This window comes from Anomaloglossus baeobatrachus, chromosome 6 (assembly GCF_048569485.1).
Source record: "Anomaloglossus baeobatrachus isolate aAnoBae1 chromosome 6, aAnoBae1.hap1, whole genome shotgun sequence".
NCBI lineage: Eukaryota > Metazoa > Chordata > Amphibia > Anura > Aromobatidae > Anomaloglossus > Anomaloglossus baeobatrachus.
Window position 1 is genome coordinate 162,124,777 of NC_134358.1, and position 27,307 is coordinate 162,152,083.

General features: G+C 46.2%; 1 protein-coding gene across 1 annotated transcript in view; it reads left to right on the top strand.

Moving 5' to 3' along the window:
- The window catches only part of LAMA3 (laminin subunit alpha 3), a 291,632-nt gene that overhangs the window by 26,085 nt on the left and 238,240 nt on the right, over positions 1–27,307 (top strand). Inside the window, exons 4-6 of the mRNA XM_075353342.1 lie at positions 12,601–12,719; positions 20,969–21,059; positions 25,672–25,803. Coding sequence (XP_075209457.1) covers positions 12,601–12,719; positions 20,969–21,059; positions 25,672–25,803 — 342 coding nt within the window. The remainder of the gene's footprint in view (positions 1–12,600; positions 12,720–20,968; positions 21,060–25,671; positions 25,804–27,307) is intronic.

The window sequence follows — 27,307 nt, forward strand, 5'->3', positions numbered from 1 at the left end:
CGTCCACTTCAATGGGACATTCTCCGCCAATGGGACGGGAGGTCGACATCCCTGGACAGGAAAGTCTCCCTTTCCCAGACGGCCAAGGACTCTCTGCAGTGGTGGCTCCTTTCCACCTCATTATCACAGGGAAGATCCTTCCTACCACCGTCCTGGGCGGTGGTCACGACAGACGCGAGTCTGTCAGGGTGGGGAGCAGTGTTTCTCCACCACAGGGCTCAGGGTACGTGGACTCAGCAGGAGTCCAGCCTTCAGATCAATGTTCTGGAAATCAGAGCAGTGTTTCTTGCCCTACTAGCCTTCCAGCAGTGGCTGGAAGGGAAGCAGATCCGAATTCAATCGGACAACTCCACAGCGGTGGCATACATCAATCACCAAGGAGGGACTCGCAGTCGGCAAGCCTTCCAGGAAGTCCGGCGCATTATGATGTGGGTGGAAGCCACGGCCTCCACCATATCCGCAGTTCACATCCCCGGCGTAGAAAACTGGGAAGCAGACTTCCTCAGTCGCCAGGGCATGGACGCAGCGGAATGGTCCCTTCACCCGGACGTGTTTCAGGAAATCTGTCGCCGATGGGGAAGGCCGGACGTCGACCTAATGGCGTCCCGGCACAACAACAAGGTCCCAACCTTCATGGCACGGTCTCGCGATCAAAGAGCTCTAGCAGCAGACGCCCTAGTGCAAGATTGGTCGCAGTTCCGGCTCCCTTATGTGTTTCCACCTCTGGCACTCTTGCCCAGAGTGCTACGCAAGATCAGATCCGACTGCAGCCGCGTCATACTCGTCGCTCCAGACTGGCCGAGGAGGGCGTGGTATCCGGATCTGTGGCATCTCACGGTCGGCCAACCGTGGGCACTACCAGACCAACCAGACTTACTGTCCCAAGGGCCGTTTTTCCATCGGAATTCTGCGGCCCTCAACCTGACTGCGTGGCCATTGAGTCCTGGATCCTAGCGTCTTCAGGCTTATCCCAAGGGGTCGTTGCCACCATGAGACAGGCTAGGAAGCCCACGTCTGCTAAGATCTACCACAGAACGTGGAGGATATTCTTATCCTGGTGCTCTGCTCAGAGAGTGTCTCCCTGGCCATTTGCATTACCTACCCTTCTTTCTTTCCTGCAATCTGGGTTAGAAAAAGGTTTGTCGCTCGGCTCCCTTACAGGACAAGTCTCGGCGCTATCCGTCTTTTTTCAGAAGCGTCTAGCACGACTTTCTAAGGTGCGCACGTTCCTACAGGGGGTTTCCCATATAGTTCCCCCGTACAAGCGGCCGTTAGATCCATGGGATCTGAACAGGGTACTAGTTGCCCTCCAGAAGCCGCCCTTCGAGCCTCTGAAGGAGGTTTCACTTTCTGGACTATCACAGAAAGTGGCTTTTCTGGTAGCGATCACATCTCTTCGGAGAGTGTCTGAGCTAGCAGCGCTGTCTTCCAAGGCTCCCTTCCTGGTCTTCCACCAGGACAAGGTAGTGCTGCGCCCCATTCAGGAGTTTCTCCCGAAGGTGGTATCCTCTTTTCATCTTAATCAGGATATCTTTTTGCCTTCGTTTTGTCCTCATGCAGTTCATCGGTATGAGAAGGATTTACATTTGTTAGATCTGGTGAGAGCACTCAGAATCTACATTTCCCGCACAGCGCCCCTGCGCCGTTCGGATGCACTCTTTGTCCTTGTCGCTGGTAAGCGCAAAGGGTCGCAGGCTTCTAAGGCCACCCTGGCTCGATGGATCAAAGAACCAATTCTTGAAGCCTACCGTTCTGCGGGGCTTCAGGTTCCATCAGGGCTGAAGGCCCATTCTACCAGAGCCGTGGGTGCGTCCTGGGCATTGCGACACCAGGCTACGGCTCAACAGGTGTGCCAGGCAGCTACCTGGTCGAGTCTGCACACTTTCACCAAACATTATCAGGTGCATACCTATGCTTCGGCGGACGCCAGCCTAGGTAGAAGAGTCCTGCAGGCGGCAGTTGCCTCCCCGTAGGGGAGGGCTGTCTTTGCAGCTCTAACATGAGGTATTTCTTTACCCACCCAGGGACAGCTTTTGGACGTCCCAATCGTCTGGGTCTCCCAATAGAGCGCCGAAGAAGAAGGGAATTTTGTTACTTACCGTAAATTCCTTTTCTTCTAGCTCTTATTGGGAGACCCAGCACCCGCCCTGTTGTCCTTCGGGATTTTTGGTTTGTTTGCGGGTACACATGTTGTTCATGTTGAACGGTTTTCAGTTCTCCGATGTTACTCGGAGTGAATTTGTTTAAACCAGTTATTGGCTTTCCTCCTTCTTGCTTTTGCACTAAAACTGGTGAGCCAGTGATCCCACTGGGGGTGTATAGCCAGAAGGGGAGGGGCCTTACACTTTTTAGTGTAATTGCTTTGTGTGGCCTCCGGAGGCAGTGCTATACACCCAATCGTCTGGGTCTCCCAATAAGAGCTAGAAGAAAAGGAATTTACGGTAAGTAACAAAATTCCCTTCTTCACACTGTCCACATCTTCCGTGCACCTCACCACACTGCCCCCTCTCCATACTGTGCACCCCTTTTCACAGCCTCCATAATGTGCCCTCACGTTGTCCCTCGTATACTGCTCCCCCAATGCTGTGCCCTCACACTGTCCTTATTTTTGTATGCTTTCTCTCATAGTGTGCCACACTTTGTATACTGAGTGAAACCCCCTTTTCTCCCTCCCACACTTTACAGTAAACATTCCTCGCATCTTCAGCTCCACGGTAGAGCACTTACGTTTCATCTTCACCTCCTTTGTGGTGCTCTGTCCCACACTCACTGCACCCCCAGATCCCACACAGCCTGCACCCCCATATCCCACACACCCTGCATCACTCATGTTCCACACACCATGCACCACTCATGTCCCACGCACCATGCACCCCTATATCACACACAACCTTCACCCCTCTATCTTACACACCCTGCACCCCCATATCTCACACACCTTACAATCCAATATCCCCTACTGACCCTGCATCCCATAACTCATAGCTTATGATCCAATATCCCCTACAGACACTGATACCCATATCTCATACACCATGCACCCCCATATCCCACACACCTTTCCCCCTCACTCACACATTGTGGCCTCCATATCCTGCACCCCCATCTCACACACCCTGCCCAGTGCTCCCCATATACCACGCACCCTGAACCCCACCCTTACCCCTTTCTCAAACACCGCTCTGTCACAGTCTGAGACTGTACCTCTCATGCCACTCACCCTGTACTCTCCATGTCCCCTCATTACCTGTCACACGTGTCCACATATCGTCCAGCTTCTCCTTTACCCCCTACTGCTACCTGCCTGGCAAAACTCTGTGGTTCCTCCCACATGGATCACATGTAAATGACATCATCGCAGTTCCTTTACCAATGGCAGACCAGGTATTGTCTTCCATCTGGGCAGGAGCTGATTAGTTCTCCTCTGCATCAGCAGCGCTCGTACAGCAAATTTCTCCAATTCAGCCCTGGATAGCAGTAGCTCCGGTGGGCCCTTCCAGGTCTGGGGCCAGGGGTGACCGCCCCCTCTGACCCTCCTGGTAGCTACACTACTGAACCTGGTCTTTGATTTTCTTTCTGTTTAGTTATTTTCTTGGTGCAATTGACCTACCTGCCGCTGTGTTCCGGGTCGCCAGCTGCTGCTCTGTTTGCTGCCTGGGAACTGCTCTGTTAAAATCCTCCATTGCCAGAACCAGCAGGCAGGTGAAAAATATCCCCGGCCCTTTGGCTTTCAGTCATAGAGGTATGATCACTTGGCTTAATTCACCGCTTAGTACATAGTGGGGAACCAAAGGATCTCATGATCAAAGATCAATTAATCCACATTTGTCCATTGGATGTATGACAATTTGTATCTCTCATCTTCCTCTTGACAATACCCCATAGATTCTCTATGGGGTTTAGGTCAGGCGAGTTTGATGGCAAATCAAGCACAGTGATACTGTGGTTATTAAACCGGGTATTGGTACTTTTGGCAATGTGGACAGGTGCCAAGTCCTGCTGGAAAATGAAATTTCCATCTCCAAAAAGCTTGTTAGCAGAGGGAAGTGACTCACCCCAGGGCTATGGGGTACTCGGTCCCGGGCAGTGTATCTACTGAGACAGTTCACTGGGTGGCCGTTGCCCAGTTCCGTGACCCTGGGGGTCGCTTATAAGGGGTTATATAAAGGGAAATATTAATAAAGGTGACCCCACTTGCGGGTTGCAGCTAGGTAGATGGAGCCACCGCTGCACAGTCTCTCACCGCTGGGGCTGATGTTAATGGCACCCTGGATGTTGGGCCCTACGCAAGTAGGGCCAGGCCCCAGGGGGTAGGTGATGGAGTTAGGCGTGGAAAGAAGGTATGCCACACAAGGGATTGCAGTGTAACTGGTTTCTTTACTCACAGCGTTGTTATGCCTGGCAAGCCGAAGAAAGCTGATCCTCACCGCTGGTCCCCTTAGTCCCAGTGACGGTGTGGTAACCTGGTGGCTTCTTTCCCCTGCACCTGGCTCTGGTTGGTAGGTCCCCATGGCTTGGAACGTCTGGGGGTCCCCTCCTTGTAGCCTTTCAGTCTTTAGTCCGTACAGGGGAGTCAGTTTGAACCCTGTAGGGTCGGTGTTCCGTTCCGGAACCCTGGTTTTCCCGTCACTGCTAGTACCCCAGACTTTACGGTCAGTGAGGTCCTTGGTGGTCCCCTCACTGTGCAGATTTTATCAGGTCTGCCTGGAGCGTTTGCCTGACCTAGGGCTCTGTACCCCGTCAGTGCTATGGTTCCGAGAGTACTCTACCGTACTCCTTCGGCAACCACACGCCTGCACCTGACCGGTTACGGTTACACACTCCCGTCAGTACAGTTACGTTCGTCCTTCCACTTCCACTTACTGACTGTTTAACCCCTCATCCCTGGTTGTCATCTAGTGGACTGCATCGGCTCCACCCCTAGGTGGCCATCCATTGGGTCCAACCCTAGTGTGTCACCAGTGCTTGGGAAAGGGAAAAACAGGGATTATATAAATGTTTTGGTGTTACCAGCACTGGTCTTCTGTGTTCCTGGGGGTAGGCCCTGCATCTTTGACAGGATGCAGTACCTTGTAGCTCCTGATGGCTTCAGGGCGCTACAGATGCATGAAGTGCTCTAAAATTTCCTGGTAGATGGCTGCACTGACTTTGGTCTTGATAAAACACAGTGGACCTACACCAGCAGATGACATGGCTCCCCAAACCATCACTGATTGTGGGAATGTCACACTTTACCTCAAACAGCTTGGATTGTGGCCTCTCTCTTCCTCCAGACTCTGGGACCTTGATTTCCAAATGAAATGCAAAATTTACTTTAATCTGAAAACAACATCTTGGACCACTGAGCAACAGTCCAGTTCTTTTTCTCCTTGGCCCAGGTAAGACGCTTCTGGCGTTGTCTATTGGTCATGAGTGGCTTGACACAAGGAATGGGACACTTGTAGCCCATGTCCTGGATACGTCTGTGTGTGGTGGCTCTTGAAGCACTGACTCCAGCAGCAGTCCACTCCTTGTGAATCTCCCCAATTTTTTTGAATGGCCTTTTCTTAAAAATCCTATCAATGCTGCGGTTATCTCGGTTGCTTGTGCACCTTTTTCTACCACACCCTTTTTCCTTCAATTCAACTTTCCATTAATATGCTTGGATACAGCACTCTGTGAACAGCCAGTTTCTTTAGCAATGACCTTTTGTGGCTTACCCTCCTTGTGGAGTGTGTCAATGACTGCCTTCTGGACATCTGTCAAGCCAACAGTCTTCCTCATGATTGTGTAGCCTACTGAACCAGACTAAGGTCTTGTGGCCACAGGGCTTTTTTTTCATGCTTTTTCCTTCCTTTTTTAATCGATAAAAAGTAAGGAGAATGCATCCCAGCAAAGTCTATGAGAATCGTGACTTGTGCCCACGTTGCTCCTTTTTTCGTTGCTTTTTTTGTTGTTATTGAAAAAAAGAAGCAGCAAGTCAATTGTTTCTGCTATTTTCCTGTTTTTTTCCCTATCTCAGTAGATAAGAAGCATGAAAAAAACATGAAAGGAAGCAAATAAGTATGAAAAAAGCACAAAAAAACCAGCTTTTTTCCTGCCAAGACATGCTTCTTTGTGCTGAAAAAAGCACTGTGGGCACATAGCCTAAGGGACCATTTTAATCAAACGCTTAAGAAGCCTTTTCAGGTGTTTTGTGGTAATTATTCTAATTTTCTGAGATAATGATTTTTGGGCTTTCATTGGCTGTAAGCCATATTCATCAACACTAACAGAAATTGACACTTGAAATATATCCCTCACTCTGTAATGACTATGTAATATATGCATTTCCGTTTTTGTATTGAATTACTGAAATAAACTTAGTTTTTGATGATATTCTAATTTAATGAGATACATCTGTGTTTATGTGTATATATATGGTGTATCTATATATATATATCATTTAGATGTGAAGGGGCTTGTGTATTTACTTTGAAAATCAGTGTCAAAATGGTTGTATAATCCTTTATGAAAGTTCTTCCATCTGATGTTATACTAAGCAAGAGACTGATAGAGCGTGCGAGTCCACGTGTATTCTGCGGTCTTTCATCCACCCTGACTGACAGCTGCAGATTGTACTGAGCAGTGTGAAAAGAAGGGACACTTAGGAGCTGTGAAAGGACAAGCCGGCAAAGTCTAATCTTTCAAAAAGAATAAGGATAGTAGATTCAGGTGTATGATATTCACCAAATAAAATATGTCCTTTACATTGTGAAATCTGGTGCCAGGTTCTCTTTTATCCCATTTTTATTAATCCTTTTTTAACCTTTGACGTACCCCATACATTATGGTCAGATAGGGCTTCCCGACCCTTGATGTAGGGGGTACATCATGGTAATTGCAATTTTACAACATGTTGTTCATGTTGAACGGTTTTCAGTTCTCCGATGTTACTCGGAGTGAATTTGTTTAAACCAGTTATTGGCTTTCCTCCTTCTTGCTTTTGCACTAAAACTGGTGAGCCAGTGATCCCACTGGGGGTGTATAGCCAGAAGGGGAGGGGCCTTACACTTTTTAGTGTAATTGCTTTGTGTGGCCTCCGGAGGCAGTGCTATACACCCAATCGTCTGGGTCTCCCAATAAGAGCTAGAAGAAAAGGAATTTACGGTAAGTAACAAAATTCCCTTCTTCACACTGTCCACATCTTCCGTGCACCTCACCACACTGCCCCCTCTCCATACTGTGCACCCCTTTTCACAGCCTCCATAATGTGCCCTCACGTTGTCCCTCGTATACTGCTCCCCCAATGCTGTGCCCTCACACTGTCCTTATTTTTGTATGCTTTCTCTCATAGTGTGCCACACTTTGTATACTGAGTGAAACCCCCTTTTCTCCCTCCCACACTTTACAGTAAACATTCCTCGCATCTTCAGCTCCACGGTAGAGCACTTACGTTTCATCTTCACCTCCTTTGTGGTGCTCTGTCCCACACTCACTGCACCCCCAGATCCCACACAGCCTGCACCCCCATATCCCACACACCCTGCATCACTCATGTTCCACACACCATGCACCACTCATGTCCCACGCACCATGCACCCCTATATCACACACAACCTTCACCCCTCTATCTTACACACCCTGCACCCCCATATCTCACACACCTTACAATCCAATATCCCCTACTGACCCTGCATCCCATAACTCATAGCTTATGATCCAATATCCCCTACAGACACTGATACCCATATCTCATACACCATGCACCCCCATATCCCACACACCTTTCCCCCTCACTCACACATTGTGGCCTCCATATCCTGCACCCCCATCTCACACACCCTGCCCAGTGCTCCCCATATACCACGCACCCTGAACCCCACCCTTACCCCTTTCTCAAACACCGCTCTGTCACAGTCTGAGACTGTACCTCTCATGCCACTCACCCTGTACTCTCCATGTCCCCTCATTACCTGTCACACGTGTCCACATATCGTCCAGCTTCTCCTTTACCCCCTACTGCTACCTGCCTGGCAAAACTCTGTGGTTCCTCCCACATGGATCACATGTAAATGACATCATCGCAGTTCCTTTACCAATGGCAGACCAGGTATTGTCTTCCATCTGGGCAGGAGCTGATTAGTTCTCCTCTGCATCAGCAGCGCTCGTACAGCAAATTTCTCCAATTCAGCCCTGGATAGCAGTAGCTCCGGTGGGCCCTTCCAGGTCTGGGGCCAGGGGTGACCGCCCCCTCTGACCCTCCTGGTAGCTACACTACTGAACCTGGTCTTTGATTTTCTTTCTGTTTAGTTATTTTCTTGGTGCAATTGACCTACCTGCCGCTGTGTTCCGGGTCGCCAGCTGCTGCTCTGTTTGCTGCCTGGGAACTGCTCTGTTAAAATCCTCCATTGCCAGAACCAGCAGGCAGGTGAAAAATATCCCCGGCCCTTTGGCTTTCAGTCATAGAGGTATGATCACTTGGCTTAATTCACCGCTTAGTACATAGTGGGGAACCAAAGGATCTCATGATCAAAGATCAATTAATCCACATTTGTCCATTGGATGTATGACAATTTGTATCTCTCATCTTCCTCTTGACAATACCCCATAGATTCTCTATGGGGTTTAGGTCAGGCGAGTTTGATGGCAAATCAAGCACAGTGATACTGTGGTTATTAAACCGGGTATTGGTACTTTTGGCAATGTGGACAGGTGCCAAGTCCTGCTGGAAAATGAAATTTCCATCTCCAAAAAGCTTGTTAGCAGAGGGAAGTGACTCACCCCAGGGCTATGGGGTACTCGGTCCCGGGCAGTGTATCTACTGAGACAGTTCACTGGGTGGCCGTTGCCCAGTTCCGTGACCCTGGGGGTCGCTTATAAGGGGTTATATAAAGGGAAATATTAATAAAGGTGACCCCACTTGCGGGTTGCAGCTAGGTAGATGGAGCCACCGCTGCACAGTCTCTCACCGCTGGGGCTGATGTTAATGGCACCCTGGATGTTGGGCCCTACGCAAGTAGGGCCAGGCCCCAGGGGGTAGGTGATGGAGTTAGGCGTGGAAAGAAGGTATGCCACACAAGGGATTGCAGTGTAACTGGTTTCTTTACTCACAGCGTTGTTATGCCTGGCAAGCCGAAGAAAGCTGATCCTCACCGCTGGTCCCCTTAGTCCCAGTGACGGTGTGGTAACCTGGTGGCTTCTTTCCCCTGCACCTGGCTCTGGTTGGTAGGTCCCCATGGCTTGGAACGTCTGGGGGTCCCCTCCTTGTAGCCTTTCAGTCTTTAGTCCGTACAGGGGAGTCAGTTTGAACCCTGTAGGGTCGGTGTTCCGTTCCGGAACCCTGGTTTTCCCGTCACTGCTAGTACCCCAGACTTTACGGTCAGTGAGGTCCTTGGTGGTCCCCTCACTGTGCAGATTTTATCAGGTCTGCCTGGAGCGTTTGCCTGACCTAGGGCTCTGTACCCCGTCAGTGCTATGGTTCCGAGAGTACTCTACCGTACTCCTTCGGCAACCACACGCCTGCACCTGACCGGTTACGGTTACACACTCCCGTCAGTACAGTTACGTTCGTCCTTCCACTTCCACTTACTGACTGTTTAACCCCTCATCCCTGGTTGTCATCTAGTGGACTGCATCGGCTCCACCCCTAGGTGGCCATCCATTGGGTCCAACCCTAGTGTGTCACCAGTGCTTGGGAAAGGGAAAAACAGGGATTATATAAATGTTTTGGTGTTACCAGCACTGGTCTTCTGTGTTCCTGGGGGTAGGCCCTGCATCTTTGACAGGATGCAGTACCTTGTAGCTCCTGATGGCTTCAGGGCGCTACAGATGCATGAAGTGCTCTAAAATTTCCTGGTAGATGGCTGCACTGACTTTGGTCTTGATAAAACACAGTGGACCTACACCAGCAGATGACATGGCTCCCCAAACCATCACTGATTGTGGGAATGTCACACTTTACCTCAAACAGCTTGGATTGTGGCCTCTCTCTTCCTCCAGACTCTGGGACCTTGATTTCCAAATGAAATGCAAAATTTACTTTAATCTGAAAACAACATCTTGGACCACTGAGCAACAGTCCAGTTCTTTTTCTCCTTGGCCCAGGTAAGACGCTTCTGGCGTTGTCTATTGGTCATGAGTGGCTTGACACAAGGAATGGGACACTTGTAGCCCATGTCCTGGATACGTCTGTGTGTGGTGGCTCTTGAAGCACTGACTCCAGCAGCAGTCCACTCCTTGTGAATCTCCCCAATTTTTTTGAATGGCCTTTTCTTAAAAATCCTATCAATGCTGCGGTTATCTCGGTTGCTTGTGCACCTTTTCCTACCACACCCTTTTTCCTTCAATTCAACTTTCCATTAATATGCTTGGATACAGCACTCTGTGAACAGCCAGTTTCTTTAGCAATGACCTTTTGTGGCTTACCCTCCTTGTGGAGTGTGTCAATGACTGCCTTCTGGACATCTGTCAAGCCAACAGTCTTCCTCATGATTGTGTAGCCTACTGAACCAGACTAAGGTCTTGTGGCCACAGGGCTTTTTTTTCATGCTTTTTCCTTCCTTTTTTAATCGATAAAAAGTAAGGAGAATGCATCCCAGCAAAGTCTATGAGAATCGTGACTTGTGCCCACGTTGCTCCTTTTTTCGTTGCTTTTTTTGTTGTTATTGAAAAAAAGAAGCAGCAAGTCAATTGTTTCTGCTATTTTCCTGTTTTTTTCCCTATCTCAGTAGATAAGAAGCATGAAAAAAACATGAAAGGAAGCAAATAAGTATGAAAAAAGCACAAAAAAACCAGCTTTTTTCCTGCCAAGACATGCTTCTTTGTGCTGAAAAAAGCACTGTGGGCACATAGCCTAAGGGACCATTTTAATCAAACGCTTAAGAAGCCTTTTCAGGTGTTTTGTGGTAATTATTCTAATTTTCTGAGATAATGATTTTTGGGCTTTCATTGGCTGTAAGCCATATTCATCAACACTAACAGAAATTGACACTTGAAATATATCCCTCACTCTGTAATGACTATGTAATATATGCATTTCCGTTTTTGTATTGAATTACTGAAATAAACTTAGTTTTTGATGATATTCTAATTTAATGAGATACATCTGTGTTTATGTGTATATATATGGTGTATCTATATATATATATCATTTAGATGTGAAGGGGCTTGTGTATTTACTTTGAAAATCAGTGTCAAAATGGTTGTATAATCCTTTATGAAAGTTCTTCCATCTGATGTTATACTAAGCAAGAGACTGATAGAGCGTGCGAGTCCACGTGTATTCTGCGGTCTTTCATCCACCCTGACTGACAGCTGCAGATTGTACTGAGCAGTGTGAAAAGAAGGGACACTTAGGAGCTGTGAAAGGACAAGCCGGCAAAGTCTAATCTTTCAAAAAGAATAAGGATAGTAGATTCAGGTGTATGATATTCACCAAATAAAATATGTCCTTTACATTGTGAAATCTGGTGCCAGGTTCTCTTTTATCCCATTTTTATTAATCCTTTTTTAACCTTTGACGTACCCCATACATTATGGTCAGATAGGGCTTCCCGACCCTTGATGTAGGGGGTACATCATGGTAATTGCATGGACACAGGCACTGCCGGGCTTATCTGACATCCTAGACCCTGTTCTCACAGCCAGGGATGGTCCCCACATGTTTCGCTATTTAGCCCCCTAAATGCCGCATTTGATACCGATCGCAGCATCAATATAATCATAAGGGCTCGATTGTTACTATAGTGACCCAAGGTCATCATGATGACCTACATGCCACCAAGCTACGTGCGGGCCTGGGATCATGGGGTGCTCCACTGCTTAGGCACCTCAAGGGCTCTCCAAACGCGACATGGTGTCCACTAAAAATTCCAACCAATTTTGCTATCAAAAAGTCAAATGGTGCTCTTTCTCTTCCGAGTGCTGTCATGTGCCCAAACAGTAGGTTTCTACCACATATCAGGAATTGACGTACTCTGGAGATATTGCACAATAAATTGTATGGCACATTTTCTCCTGTAACTCTTGTCAAAATGGAAAATTTGGGGCTAAAGTAATATTATTGTGGGAGAAAGTAAAAATTTCATTTTTTCCTTCAATGTTACTTTTGTTCCTGCGAAGCACCTAAAGGGTTGATAAACTTCTTGGATGTGGTTTTGTGCAGCTTGAATAGTGCATTTTTTTAGAATGGTGTCACTTCTAAGTTTTTTCTGTCACCTAGAACCTTCAATGTAATTTCAAATGTGATGTGATCCCTAAAAAGTGGTTTTGTAAATTTTGTTGAAAAAATGAAAAATTGCTGATAAACTTTGAACCTTTTTAAGTTCCTAACCAAAAAAAAAGATGTTTCAAAAATTGTGCTGATGTAAAGTAGACATTTAGGAAATGTTATTTTATTTATTATGTAAATTATTTTGTGTGACATAAGTCTCTGGTTTAAGGGTAAAAAAAATGTGAAGTTTAAAAATTGTGAAATTTTCTCCAATTTCTGATATTTTCACAAATAACGCAAACAATATTGACCTAAATGTACCACTATCATGAAGTACAATATGTTATGAAAAAATAGTCTCATGTTTATAAAAATTGCAAGTAGCAATTTTTTTGATCACTAATGAATATTATATTTCCTTCCCATAGCTTGCAATTGTCATGGACATGCATCTGATTGCTATTATGATAGCGATGTAGACAATCGGCAAGCAAGTCTTGACATACATGGACAATTCAGCGGTGGAGGAGTCTGCATTAACTGCCAGGTACTTGTTCACATAGTGCTTTGTTTATAGAAAAATATACTCCTGCCATGTTTAAGTGTCTTTTATAGTATAATGTCTACATTAGCGCTTTACCTACTGGTCAGTGATTAGTAAGGGCTAAACCCAGTGTCATTTTATCACTGGGGTTAGCCATTATCCAACAATAGATTTTATCGCTGTGATAGTTATGCAGTCAGTACAATATAGAAAGTAGCGTTGTATGTAATATATTTATTTTTCATAATAAAGAAAATCACCTTTACACATAAATCCCAATAGCATCTATTTACCTTTGTTTCATTATTTTGTATTGTATTGAATGATTTTATTTTAGTACTAAATAATTATTTTTTTGTATAAATAACAAATCATTATAATGGCAAGAAAATGATGAATAGCAAATATATAAAAAAGATCCAAATGGCAATTTACATTCATCTACTGCAGATATACAATTATACAATATTTCAGCAAGTCCTCAGAGGGTCTGATCTATTGGTTAGTTCTGATGAGTATTTCAACATTAACCCTTACTAATTTGTATTGACATATGTCTTCTTGTACTAATATGTACAATAATAATTATCTAGAAGAAATTGAAGAGGAGTTGGGGTACAATATGCACTACTCATACTACTCATGCACTTCTGTATTGATCAAGTCTTATTTTGTTTAGGTTTAATAATGGAAAAGGGGGAATTGTCACGTGACAGATTCTAACCACACACATATTTAGAAATTGAAGGGAGAATATCACATAATGGTATGCTGATACTAGTGTATAAAAAAATTGGTCCGATTTTAATCCTGAAAAAAAGGACAATTTTTTTCTCCCTTGTCATCCGTGTGCTGTCTGTATGCAATCCGTTTTTTTTCTCAGCTGCTGTTATTCATTTACAATCATTTACAGGATCATTTACAGAGTCCTATGTTACAGAATGGAAATGTATCCGTAAAGCACATGCCACTAGGATGGTTCATGTGGCATCCGATATTTTTCTTGCACCCATAGACTTAAATGGGTGAATCTCGTCCAATTTATCAGTCCACTCACAGCTTGCTGTGATCCTTTGCCTCAGGCCGGATACAGCAGAGAAAAAAATCTCAGATTTTTCCTATCACAAAGAGTAATATTGAGCCGAGTGCAATCCCTTTTATTTTCTCGCATTGTACTTGTCTGAGTTATACACTAGTATGGGCGTACCCTAATTCTGATTTGTACAAACCACTAAGGAGTACTTTGCACACTACGACATCGCAGCTGCGATGTCGGTGGGGTCTAATCGAAAGTGATGCACATCCGACGTCGCTGTCGATATCGTAGTGTGTAAATCCTTTATGATACGATTAACGAGCGCAAAAGCGTCGTAATCGTATCATCGGTGTAGTGTACGACATTTCTATAATGTAGCTGCAGCGACGGTACGATGTTGTTCCTCGTTCCCCTGAGGCAGCACACATCGCTGTGTGAGAAGACGCAGGAGCGAGGAACATCAGCTTACCTGCGTCACCGCAGCTCACGCCGGCTATGCGGAAGGATGGAGGTGGGCGGGATGTTTACGTCCCGCTCATCTCCACCCCTCCGCTTCTATTGGCCGCCAGCCGTGTGCCGTCACTGTGACGCCGCACGACCCGCACCCTTAGGAAGGAGGCAGGTCGCCGGCCAGAGCGACGTCGCAGGGCAGGTGAGTGCATGTGAAGCTGCCGTAGCGATAATGTTCGCTACGGAAGCTATCACATGATATCGCTGCTGCGACGGGGGCGGGTACTATCGCGCTCAGCATCACAAGCATCGGCTTGCGATGTCGTAGTGTGCAAAGTATCCCTAAGGATCTGTTTACTTGGACATACCGGTAGCACCAAATAGCCGCTGATCAGTAAACCTTTACCGATTGGTAGTCATTTAATAGCTTGTTGGCAGGTCAAAGTAAATGATGTGCAATGAACGATCTGTAATTGACCTGTGATCTCTCAGTGCACATAGACTGCCATGGTTCTCGAAAGTGCAAGTTCTGGTTACTGTTACTATATTATAAAGTGTGAGAATGCAACTGATAACTTTTGTTTATGGGGTTATACACTTCAAGGCATTCAGACATGTTATTTTTCATAAGCCAGAAAGAGGAAGAAAACGACCAGAAGAGCCCAATTGCAAGGTGAAAAAACTTTATTAAGGTAGATGGTGATCGGCACAATCACAAGAGACACCGATGTCAGAAACTCCCGGTAAAGGAATGAAAAATCACTCAGGGAACATATAGTTGTTCGCCATATACACAGTATAGATGAAAATTACTTATATACATAGTATAAAAGGCAAACTTGCCAAAGGAAACAGGCATACATGTATACAAGAGCAGACTGTGGATCTCATGTAACACTAATCACCACGTGGACATTATAATGTATTAAGCACAAAGGCCATATCAACCACAGAAGAAGCTCAAAAGGAACAATGTCCAGAGAAATGGATATACCTGTTTAAAGACCGGGAGGCCTGGACCAGCGTTCACCCGACGGCCATTTTGGCGGGAAAGCCTTCGTCAGGGGGAGTGGTGTGAGAAGGGAAGTGCGCGGCTAAAAAGGAGGCATCGTCCAATCAAACTGTGGGCGGTTGTGTGACGCATGCGTTGCCACGGCATCCAGGGCGCCGCTCGCCCACCGCGTCATGCGTCGCCCGACGTCACGGTCACGTGACAACCACGTGACAAATCACATGGCAGTCACGTGAGCGGACACCGCGCGAGGCGTATAGACACAGTGTCGCGAGAACGCCCCAGAGCGAGAGGCACGCATGCGTACACGCCCAGATGGATTATCTATGCAGGAGGCCAGAACAGGCTAATGCCAATGCTGCGGTATTGTAAAAATATGTAGAGGCAAACGGAGCGGCCATCCTAAATTTAGTTCTGCATTATTATTATATATTGGTATACTGCGCTGTATATATACAGAGTAAAGCACCTCCAAATAATTCATTCAATACATAAAAAATTAATTAATAAACCGGCCACAACCGCCTAAACCAAATATGGGCCTGCAAAAGCACGATACTGTTAGATATGTGAACCATATCATATAAATAACAGACATGCATCCAAAAGGACCATGTCAAGGGACATCCCATATATGTGGCCGGTCTATTAATACATGGTCACACTGGAAGCCAGTTAAAGGTATATTTATATAATATATCAAAAATTCAGAAGAAATCACAAATATTAAGAGTTATATTATTTTTCATGTATGTAAAAACACAAACCATTGTTCATTAGTGTTTTGTTTCTGAGTTAATTGGATTGGAGTCAATATGCGTGTGAAATCTTACAGGGGTGTTCTCAAGCTTAAAGCTCATATTCACAGAGTAGGGGATAACGTTCCGATTTCTGGGGTCCAATCTCTGTGGCCCCCACCGATTCTGTGAACCAGGTCTCTAAATAACCCCGACTGAATGTAGTGAAGGTTGATCATACACACCGCCAATCCATTCCTTCTGAATGAGAAGCATAGGAGGTTCTCGATCACATGCTTGGCGGATCTTCAGCACTCCTATTAGAATGAATGGAGAGGTGGTGCACGTGATCAATCTCCACTCCATTTAACTGCTGTTCTTCAGAGCCCTGGTTCTCAGAATCAATGGAGACCATAACTGTCAGGACTCTCTTTTCTATGGATAGGGGATAAATTTAAACTTGAGAATTCTCCTAAAAGGTGATATTCATCCATCTGTTTCTGTTTTTACATGCATCAAAAACAGACCATTTTTCTCTTATATTATTGGTTTTTCATCCTTTTTTCTTTCTCATCCATTGTTGAAAAACTGAAGGCAGTAAACAATTTTTTTTTTCCATTGACAGTTAGTGGCAGATCAGTTAAAAATTGATGAAAAATGATAGACTGATGTGAAATAGATGTCTAGTTTTTTTATCTGTTTTTGACAACTCCCCATAAACTTGCATCTGATCCTAAAAACTGAGGAGGAGAGGACATGCATGGAGTTTGACGCAACAGACACAGATCCATTTATAAAAAAAACAGATATGTGAATGGTTTCCTGAAACTATGTGTCAGGGGGCTGTCACTTGTAAAAATAGACAATGAATGAATGAGAAAAACAGATGGGGAATGTAGAGTAACTACCAAATAAAATAAGGTGTAAAGTCTGGATATTTTACTGGTGTACTCTCCCTGTCCATTAATTATATATAACTAATAATAAGGCAGAGCATGTCTTGTGGGGTCTTGTCTGTTGAGTGAGTCAGGAGTTGAGAAAAGTCGTCAATCTGAAGAGCTGTAGTTACTTGATCAATGTGATCATATCAAGGTGGTATTTATTGTCGAATTTGGAATGATGGATTTGATTCTTAGAAGGTGATGGCATGATCTGGCTTGTCTTCATGTAATCTATCCATACAGTGTATTGGATTACTATACAATATAGATTTATTAGCGTTTTGTAGACAGAGCAAATTGTTCCAGATCATTGAACAGCGAGCAATGGGCACTCTCTAGAATTTGACAGATAGGAAGGACTGTGCCGGATCAGCTCCGGAATAGAGGTGATCAGACCTAAACGATTAATGTTCAATGTTCGTACTGAACGCAAAATTTACAAAAAAATCAGTGTTCAAGTTCAGATGCTTTATGTATGATCACCACTCGAGCAAACATCGCCGTGCTCGGGTACGTTTAGTGCTCAGCCCAGTGTGAGGCACTTGTAGTGTTTGAAAGGCTCGTACTGGGGGTAAAATCAGCATTATCGGATGTAGTGTGCACTAGAAAAAAATGTATATAAAAACGCCGACCTCCCTCTCCCGTAAGTGATCTCTTTATGGCTGGCTGCATGTGGGTGGAGACCCGAACTGCCCAATTAGTGACTCCATTGGAGTTCAGCTCAAGTCACGGTCCCAATCCGAACTTGATCTGAACCCACCGAACTAAACTTCCACGGGTACACTAATTTCTGCTCAGGAACCATGCAGATGACATGAACAATTGTGCTGAAGGCAATAGACCTGACCGTTATCCATTCAAGTTATAAAATTAATGTCCATAGAATTGAGTCTTCATTAGTGATGGGCAGACCTGGACTGTAAAAGTCTAGATCCATGCGGTTTCAAACTTACTCAGGTGCTGGACCAGGGCCTGGTGTTTGATCCGGATCCGGTAACTCAGGAAATAAAAAAAATAAAAATGAAGCAAGCGCTTTATACTTATCGAGGCACTGACAAGGTTGCACATTGTTCCAGTAGCCTCTCCTTCACTTTCTGGGCTATCATAATCATCGGCCTTCCTAGCATCCTGATTGGTTGCAGTCAGACGTGCCCCCAGGCTGTGTGACAGCGTCTGCCTGCAACCAATCACAGGTGCTGTCTGCGGGTCTACCATATTATGATACCTAGCACAGATAAAGCGCACGGCTACAGGCTTATTATTTAAATAAATAATTTAAAAAAAAAAACCAGCATGCGATCCCCCCAATTTTGATACCCAGCCATGATAAAGCCTGACAGCTGGGGGTTGGTATTCTCAGGCTGGGGAGACCCATGATTATTGGGAGCCCCTCAGGCTTATAGCATCCTGCAGCCACCCCGGAATTGTCATATACATTAGATGCGACAATCCCAGTGCTCTACCCAGCTCTTTCGGATTGCCCTGGTGTAATAGGAGTTAATGGCAGCACACAATTGTTACTAAGCGCAGAATTAGTGATGGGTAGGGGTCTATGAGACACCCCATCACTAATCCTATAAGTCAAAAAATAAACACAAACACAGAGAAAAATCCATTATTTGAAATAAAATACAGCACCCTCTGTCCCCTGTTTATTAACATCAAAAATACTCTTGAAGTTCCGCCCTAATCCACATGACATCCCACAATGGTCCTAGCTGTGCTACATCCGAGCCTGGAGAGACCAAAAACATGCCCAATCTCTCCAAGCTCAGAGAAACACTGACAGGGGGACCTGGCTGGCAGCAGTGACATCACTCAGTTGACCGGAGGTCATACCCGGGTTTCCACAATATGACCTCCTGTGACCTGAAGCACATTGGCTTAAAGTGCGGGGTCACTCTCCACACCCAGCCAGCCTTTTACCAGTGACATTGCCAGTCGAGGAGTGCGAGGCTTTATGCACTCCCCTCCCCCAGCTGGCACTGTCACTGTTAAAGTGTGGGGCCCACGGTATGACCTCATCCCGTCAGCCCTTTGACAATGCTGTCTAGGGGTCGGGGAGTGCAGGGCAACCCCAGCCGGCACTGTCAGTGTGAAAGGGCTGACGGGGTCAGGGGTATATCCCGCTCTTTAACAGTGACAGTGCCAGCTGGGGAAAGGGGAGTGCAGGCAGCCCTACACTCCCCGACCTCCAGCCAGCACTGTCAGTGTTAAAGGACTGGCGGGGTGCGGGGCACAGCACGCACTTTAACAGTGACAGTGTTGGCCGGGGCGAGCAGCCCCAGCACTTCCCACCCCCCTTGGCCGGCAGTATTAAAGGGGTGTGGAGCACGACCCTGCACTTTAACAGTGATGGCTAGAGGGTGGGGAGTGCGACCCCCGGCCAGAACTGTCAGGGTTAAAGGGCCGGCAGGTTGCGGGGCACAACCCCGCAATTTAAAGTGACAGTGTCGGCCGGGGGGGGAGGGGAGTCCGGGTAGCCCCTCCCCCTGGCTGACTCTGTCATCATGAAAGGGGTGGCATAGTGCGGGGCACGGCCTCGCACTTTAACAGTGACAGTGCCAGCCAGGGGAAAGAGAGTGCGGGCAGCCCCGCACTCCCTGACCTAGGCCAGCACTGTCAGAGTAAAAGGGCTGGCAGGGCACAGCCCCGCACTGTAACAGTTACAGTACCAGCCAGGGGGAGGGGAGTGCGGGCAGCCACGCACTCCTCGACCCCAATCGACACTGTCAGTGTGAAAGGGCTGGCAGGGTGCACACTTTAAGCCAAAGTTCTTCAGGTCACTAGAGGTCATACCGTGGGACCCTTGGAATGACCTCTGGTGAACTGAGTGACGTCACTGTTGCCAGCTGAGTTCTGCTTGTCAGTGTTTCCCGGTGCCTGGAGAGATCAAACATGATTTCGGTCTCTCCAGGCTCGGATGTAGCAGAACCAGGACCGTCGTGGGACGTCATGTGGATTACGGCGGAACTTCAAGGGTCTTTTATAGAACTGATAATCATGATTAAGGGCTAGTTCTATGTTAGGCCTGAAACGCGTAGACCCTCGTCTACATGCTGAGCTTTTTATCCACTGTATGTTTTTTATGGATTTTTCACAATAAAGCTTCAGAGTTTTTCCAAGATGGTTGCTAGCTTTTGACACTTCTCGTAATCATCTCTGTTACACCAGGATCAGGCCTGATGTGCCTGGCACCATCCATCATTTGGGATACTTATAGGTCTAGGTGAGCTGTGATAACATATTATTTTTGTTTATAATGAGTAAATGAATAAAATGATAGCTAATCTTAAAAAATTGGTTTTTTTTTGTGTACTATAAGGGTTCGCTCACATCTGCGTATAAATACGCCAAGTACAATGCGATCCAAAATCTCATTGCACTCGCACCAATGTTAATCAACGAGGTTGATCTGTGAGTTTTTGTTCAGCTGTCGGCCTGAGGAAAAAATTTACAGCATGGTCGCGTAAAGTACCCAAGTCTCGCCAATGCAAGTCGATGGGTATGAGGGAAAAACGTACGGCACACGGACTATCTGTATGCTGTCTGTTTTTGTACGTATACTTTACAATCATTTACAGGACCATTTACAGTTTTCTATGCTACAGAATGGTAGAATAATAGTTACACACGGATGTCATTTGGATGGTTAGAAAAAAATGGCACACTCGCATAGTACTCACGTGACATATGGAAACCCAAACGAATTTCACTCGTCCAACTATTCTGGATGAAAATTGGACCAAATTTTTTATGCGCAGACTTGAGTGAACCCTCAGAGCAGGATTTATTGTAATATCCCTTGATGGACAAATATATTGTTTCATTTCATCTAAAGAGATAAGGCAGTTATTGTTAGCACTATAATGGTAATTCCGTCCTAGAAATATATTTATTTTCAGTAGTTACATAAACTGCGTTGTATCGGTGGAAGCCTGAACATTGGATATGATCACCCTGTAACATGTAGGGAAAAGGTTTTGTAGAAACGTCTTTGAATTATTATATTATGGCTCTGATAATATTTCCATTTCCTGGACAATATTTTGATGTCTCTTTTGGCCCTATTGCAGCATAACACAGCCGGTATAAATTGTGAGAAGTGCGCTGTCGGATACTTTAGGCCTTATGGAGTCCCAAAAGAAGCTGCACACGGCTGTATCCGTAAGTTTTCTATATATTTCTGTTTTGCTGTCCTTGCAACTATGAAATGCTCTGCCATTTGTCTATGAATGGATGATGCTATGCCATTAAATATTAGGAGACATTTTAGCAATGGAGTGAGGAAATGCAGGAAAAAAACTCCCTTCTGTTGTTTTTTCATTTGATTTTCTGAAAACATGCTTTTTTAACAAACTCACAGCAAGACCATAGCCCAGGGGTCTCAAACACGCGGCCCGCGGGCCGCATGCGGCCCTTCAGGTGGCTTCTTGCGGCCCGCAGGCCCGTGGACCTGGTAAAGATGGCGACCGGTGCAGGGGCCGCAGCTGTCAGTTATTTATTTCAGCCTACAGTTTTGTGTTTGCCGCGCACAGTGAAGTTCTCGCTGCAGAACGCAATGACAGCCGCCTGCCAATCAGAGGCAAGCACCTGCTGCATATGACCTCAGATGCTTGCCTGTGATTGGCCAGTGGCTGTTGTGCAGTGAGAACTGCTCTGCACGCGCCGGCCGAACGTTCAGCGATGACAGCAGCTGTGATCATTACCTGGTCCACGTGCCTGCGTGCCGCTGACAGCAGGTGAGAAGAATGTTTTCGTGTTGCTGGCTGAGGCTGCAGTCTCTGTGTGTGTGTGTCTGTCTGTCTGTGTCTCATGCCGTGTGTGTGGTTCTGTTGCTGGCTGAGGCTGCACTGTGTGTGTGTGGTAGCTGAGGCTTCACCGAGTCCACGTGCCTGCATACCGCTGACAGCAGGTGAGAAGAATGTTTTCGTGTGTGTTAGCTGAGGCTGCACAGGGTGGGGGGGATGTGTATTTGCTGAGGCTGCACAGGGTGGGGGGAGGGGATGTGTATTGGCTGAGGCTGCACAGGGTGGGGGGAAGGGATGTGTATTGGCTGAGGCTGCACAGGGTGGGGGGAGGGGATGTGTATTGGCTGAGGCTGCACAGGGTGGGGGGAGGGGATGTGTATTGGCTGAGGCTGCACAGGGTGGGGGGAGGGGATGTGTATTGGCTGAGGCTGCACAGGGTGGGGGGAGGGGATGTGTATTGGCTGAGGCTGCACAGGGTGGGGGGAGGGGATGTGTATTGGCTGAGGCTGCACAGGGTGGGGGGAGGGGATGTGTATTGGCTGAGGCTGCACAGGGTGGGGGGAGGGGATGTGTATTGGCTGAGGCTGCACAGGGTGGGGGGAGGGGATGTGTATTGGCTGAGGCTGCACAGGGTGGGGGGAGGGGATGTGTATTGGCTGAGGCTGCACAGGGTGGGGGGAGGGGATGTGTATTGGCTGAGGCTGCACAGGGTGGGGGGAGGGGATGTGTATTGGCTGAGGCTGCACAGGGTGGGGGGAGGGGATGTGTATTGGCTGAGGCTGCACAGGGTGGGGGGAGGGGATGTGTATTGGCTGAGGCTGCACAGGGTGGGGGGAGGGGATGTGTATTGGCTGAGGCTGCACAGGGTGGGGGGAGGGGATGTGTATTGGCTGAGGCTGCACAGGGTGGGGGGAGGGGATGTGTATTGGCTGAGGCTGCACAGGGTGGGGGGAGGGGATGTGTATTGGCTGAGGCTGCACAGGGTGGGGGGAGGGGATGTGTATTGGCTGAGGCTGCACAGGGTGGGGGGAGGGGATGTGTATTGGCTGAGGCTGCACAGGGTGGGGGGAGGGGATGTGTATTGGCTGAGGCTGCACAGGGTGGGGGGAGGGGATGTGTATTGGCTGAGGCTGCACAGGGTGGGGGGAGGGGATGTGTATTGGCTGAGGCTGCACAGGGTGGGGGGAGGGGATGTGTATTGGCTGAGGCTGCACAGGGTGGGGGGAGGGGATGTGTATTGGCTGAGGCTGCACAGGGTGGGGGGGATGTGTATTGGCTGAGGCTGCACAGGGTGGGGGGGATGTGTATTTGCTGAGGCTGCACAGGGTGGGGGGGATGTGTATTTGCTGAGGCTGCACAGGGTGGGGGGGATGTGTATTGGCTGAGGCTGCACAGGGTGGGGGGGATGTGTATTGGCTGAGGCTGCACAGGGTGGGGGGGGATGTGTATTGGCTGAGGCTGCACAGGGTGGGGGGGATGTGTATTGGCTGAGGCTGCACAGGGTGGGGGGGATGTGTATTGGCTGAGGCTGCACAGGGTGGGGGGGATGTGTATTGGCTGAGGCTGCACAGGGTTGGGGGGATGTGTATTGGCTGAGGCTGCACAGGGTGGGGGGGATGTGTATTGGCTGAGGCTGCACAGGGTGGGGGGGGGGATGTGTATTGGCTGAGGCTGCACAGGGTGGGGGGGGGGGGGATGTGTATTGGCTGAGGCTGCACAGGGTGGGGGGGGGGATGTGTATTGGCTGAGGCTGCACAGGGTGGGGGGGGGGGGATGTGTATTGGCTGAGGCTGCACAGGGTGGGGGGGGGGGGATGTGTGTGTGTGTGTGTGTGTTAGCTGAGGCACATTGCTACAAGGGGACAAGGATGCACACATTTTTACAGAATGGGAAACAAGATGGGGCACATTACTACAAGATGTTGGCCAAAATTACTATGCGGTGGTTATTGTAAAACTGTATTACTTACAAAAAGGGGAAAAAATGTAAAAAAAAGTGTGTGTATGTATGTATGTATATATATACATACATATACACACACTACACCTTTGTTATAATGGACAAATGAAAAATGTTCAAAAACAGTGATTCAAGGTTGTATAGAAAGAAAAAATGGTACCACTACCAATGTCACTTTGTCCTGAAAGGAATGCGGCCCCTCAAATTATTTTTTTCCTGTGTGCGGCCCATACACCCAGCCGAGTTTGAGACCCCTGCCATAGCCTGAACGGATCATGTGAACTGGACCTTACACCATTGTGCATTGATATATACTTTGGGTATGGAAAGTATTCAGACCGCTTTAAATGTTTTATTTTTATTTAATTTTATTATTTCTTTATTTCATTGAAGCCATTTGGTAAATTCAAAAAAGTTATTTTTTTTTCTCATTAATGTACACTATGCACCCCATCTTGAGAGAAAAAAAACAGAAATGTAGAATTTTTTTGCAAAGTTATTAAACAAGAAAAACTGAAATATCACATGGTCATAAGTATTCAGACCCTGTGCTCAGTATTGAGTAGAAGCACCCTTTTGAGCTAGTACAGCCATGAGTCTTCTTGGGAATGATGCAACAAGTTTTTCCACACGTGGATTTGGGGATCCTCTGCCATTCTTCCTTGCAGGTCCTCTCCAGGTCCGTCAGGTTGGATGGTGAATGTTGGTGGACAGAAATTATCAGGTCTCTCCAGAGATGCTCAATTGGGTTTTAGGTCAGGGCTCCTTCTGGGCCAGTCAAGAATGGTCACAGAGTTGTTCTGAAGCCACTCCTTTGTTATTTTAGCTGTGTGCTTGGGGTCCCTGTCTTGTTGGAAGGTGAACCTTTGGCCAAGTCTGAGGTCCAGAGCACTCTAGAAGAGGTTTTCTTCCAGGATATCTCTGTACTTGGCCGCATTTATCTTTCGTTCAAGTGCAACCACAACCAGTCGTCCTGTCCCTGTTGCTGAAAAACACCTCCATAGCATGATGCTGCCACCACCATGTTTCACTGTTGGGATTGTATTGGGCAGGTGATGAGCAGTGCCTGGTTTTCTCCACATATACCGCTTAGAATTATCACCAAAAAGTTTTATCTTCAACTTATCAGACTAGAGAATCTTATTTCTCATAGCCTGGGAGTCCTTCATGTGTTTTTTACAAACTCTATGCGGGCTTTCATATGTCTTGCACTGAGGAGAGGCTTCCGTTGGGCTACTCTGCCATAAAGGCCCGACTGGTGGAGGGCTGCAGTGATAGTTGACTTTGTACAACTTTCTCCCATCTCCCTACTGCATCTCTGGAGCTCAGCCACAGTGATTTTGGGGGTTTTCTTTAGCTCTCTCACCAAGGGTCTTCTCCCACGATTGCTCAGTTTGTCTTGACCGCCAGGTCTAGGAAGAGTTCTGGTAGTCCCAGACTTCTTCCATTTAAGGATTATGGAGGCCACTGTGCTCTTAGGATCCTAGAGTAATGCAGAAATTCTTTTGTAACCTTGGCCAGATCTGTTGATTGCCACAATTCAGTTTCAGAGCTCCTTGGGCAGTTCCTTTGACCTTATGATTCTCATTTGGTCTGACCTATGTCCTGTGAACTGTGAGGTCTTATATAGATAGGTGTGTGCCTTTCCAAATCAAGTCCTATCAGTTTAATTAAACACAACTGGACTCCAATGAAGGAGTAGAACCATTTCAAAGAGGATCATAAGCAAAAGGACAGCATGTGACTTAAATATGAGTGTCTGAGCAAAGGGTCTGAATACTTATGACTATGTGATATTTCAGGTTTTTTTATTTATTTAATAAATTTGCAAACATTTCTACATTTTACTTTACTGAGAAAAAAATGAATTTTTTTGAATTTACCAAATGGCTGCAATGAAAAAAAGAGTATACTGTGAGCCAAACAGATAGAAGTAGGTGCAGGAGAAATACCTGTGTTGTTAAATATATGAATAGATTTTAGCTTTGACACACATCATATTTATATAGTAAAATAATAATTTAAAATACCATCTTAATAATAAGAATTAATTATTAATATCCCCAAAGCTTGCAGCTGTAACCCTGAACATACAGACGGCTGTGAGGATGGTTCAGGACGGTGCTACTGCAAGCCCAACTTTAGTGGAAGTAGCTGTGAGAGGTGTGCGGAAGGCTACTACGGGTACCCACTCTGTCTGAGTAAGTAAGAACAATTGGTCTCATTTTATTTGTGTAACAATTTACTTAATTTCACATACTTAATAGTACCAGCAAATAATAAGATATAACACAAAAATCCAACTGCTTCCTTGTGGGACCAATATAGTCTGGAACATGTATTTGCTCTGTGCCAAATTATAAAATGGTTTGAAGTTAATATATTTAAAGAGAGCCTGTTACTTGCTGAAAAATATGCAGTTAAATACCCTGTAAAAATCCCCGAGCTCCCTGGATCTGTTTCTTTTTTCCATTTTGCTCCAGTCGCCCCATTACAGACATATTGACAATCATTTTGGAGGGCAGTATGTGAAATCTCTGCTCGTAGTTCAACTGGGTGTTTCTTCAGAGTCTCTTATGGACGTGTATACAATCACCACTCTTTCCTAGATGTTGTCAATCATAGTATAGCAACTAATCTATCAGTGTCAGATGCTATTGAGTTTCGTTTTTTAGCATCTCGGAGGGTGGGGTGAAAGCACACCTACCAAAGAAGGCTGTGAAGAAGCACCCAGTTGCACTACAGACAAAGATTTTACATGTTGTGCTCCACCAACACTTGTGAATCTTTGCACTAGAGCAATGTAGCGCGAAACAGAAAAAAAGCAGCAAAATTGGAGGAGCTCAGAGGTCCTTTGGGACCCATGTTTTGTTGATCAATGGGCTTCCAGCATTCAGTCCCCTAGTGATCATTCATTGATAATCTATCTTGTGGAGAGTTGATATACAGTGTTCCTCAGCATAAATGACCACACCCTTTGAAAAGTAAGAGTTTAATCAATATCTCAATTAACACAAGAACAATTTCCCAAATTTTTATTTTTGCATAGTCATTTTTTTTTATCCCATAACATGAAAGTAAGGTTAATAATATAACTTTCATTACAAAATCTTCAGTTTTACTCAAACAAGTTGATGTAAAAATTAATCCAACCCACATCAAAAACTCGGGAAGGCAATAAACTGGAAAGAAAAAACAAGTTCAAATAGGGTCTTATCTGAGGATAGTGGATAATGTGGAGACAAAAAATAGGCTCACCTGGGGAAGTTGTGAAAGCCACAACTACTGAGAAGGCAAAGTTAGCTGCTCCAGCATCCCTGGGGTAGTGGTATTCCTCAAATAAGCAAAGATGGGATATCGCCGAGCAACCATGGAAAGATAATAATAATAATATATATAATATTTATTCACTTATATAGCGCTATTAATTCCACAGCGCTTTACATACATTGGCAACACTGTCCCCATTGGGGTTCACAATCTAAGTTCCCTATCAGTATGTTTTTGCAGTGTGGGAGGAAACCCACGCAAACACGGGGAGAACATACAAACTCCTTGCAGATGTTGTCCTTAGTGGGACTAAAACCCAGGACCTAGCGCTGCAAGACTGTAGTGCTAACCACTGAGCCACCGTGCGGCCCAGATCCAGACAAGATGATAAAATGGTGATTATTATTTTACACGCATTTCTGAGAGCAGTTTCTC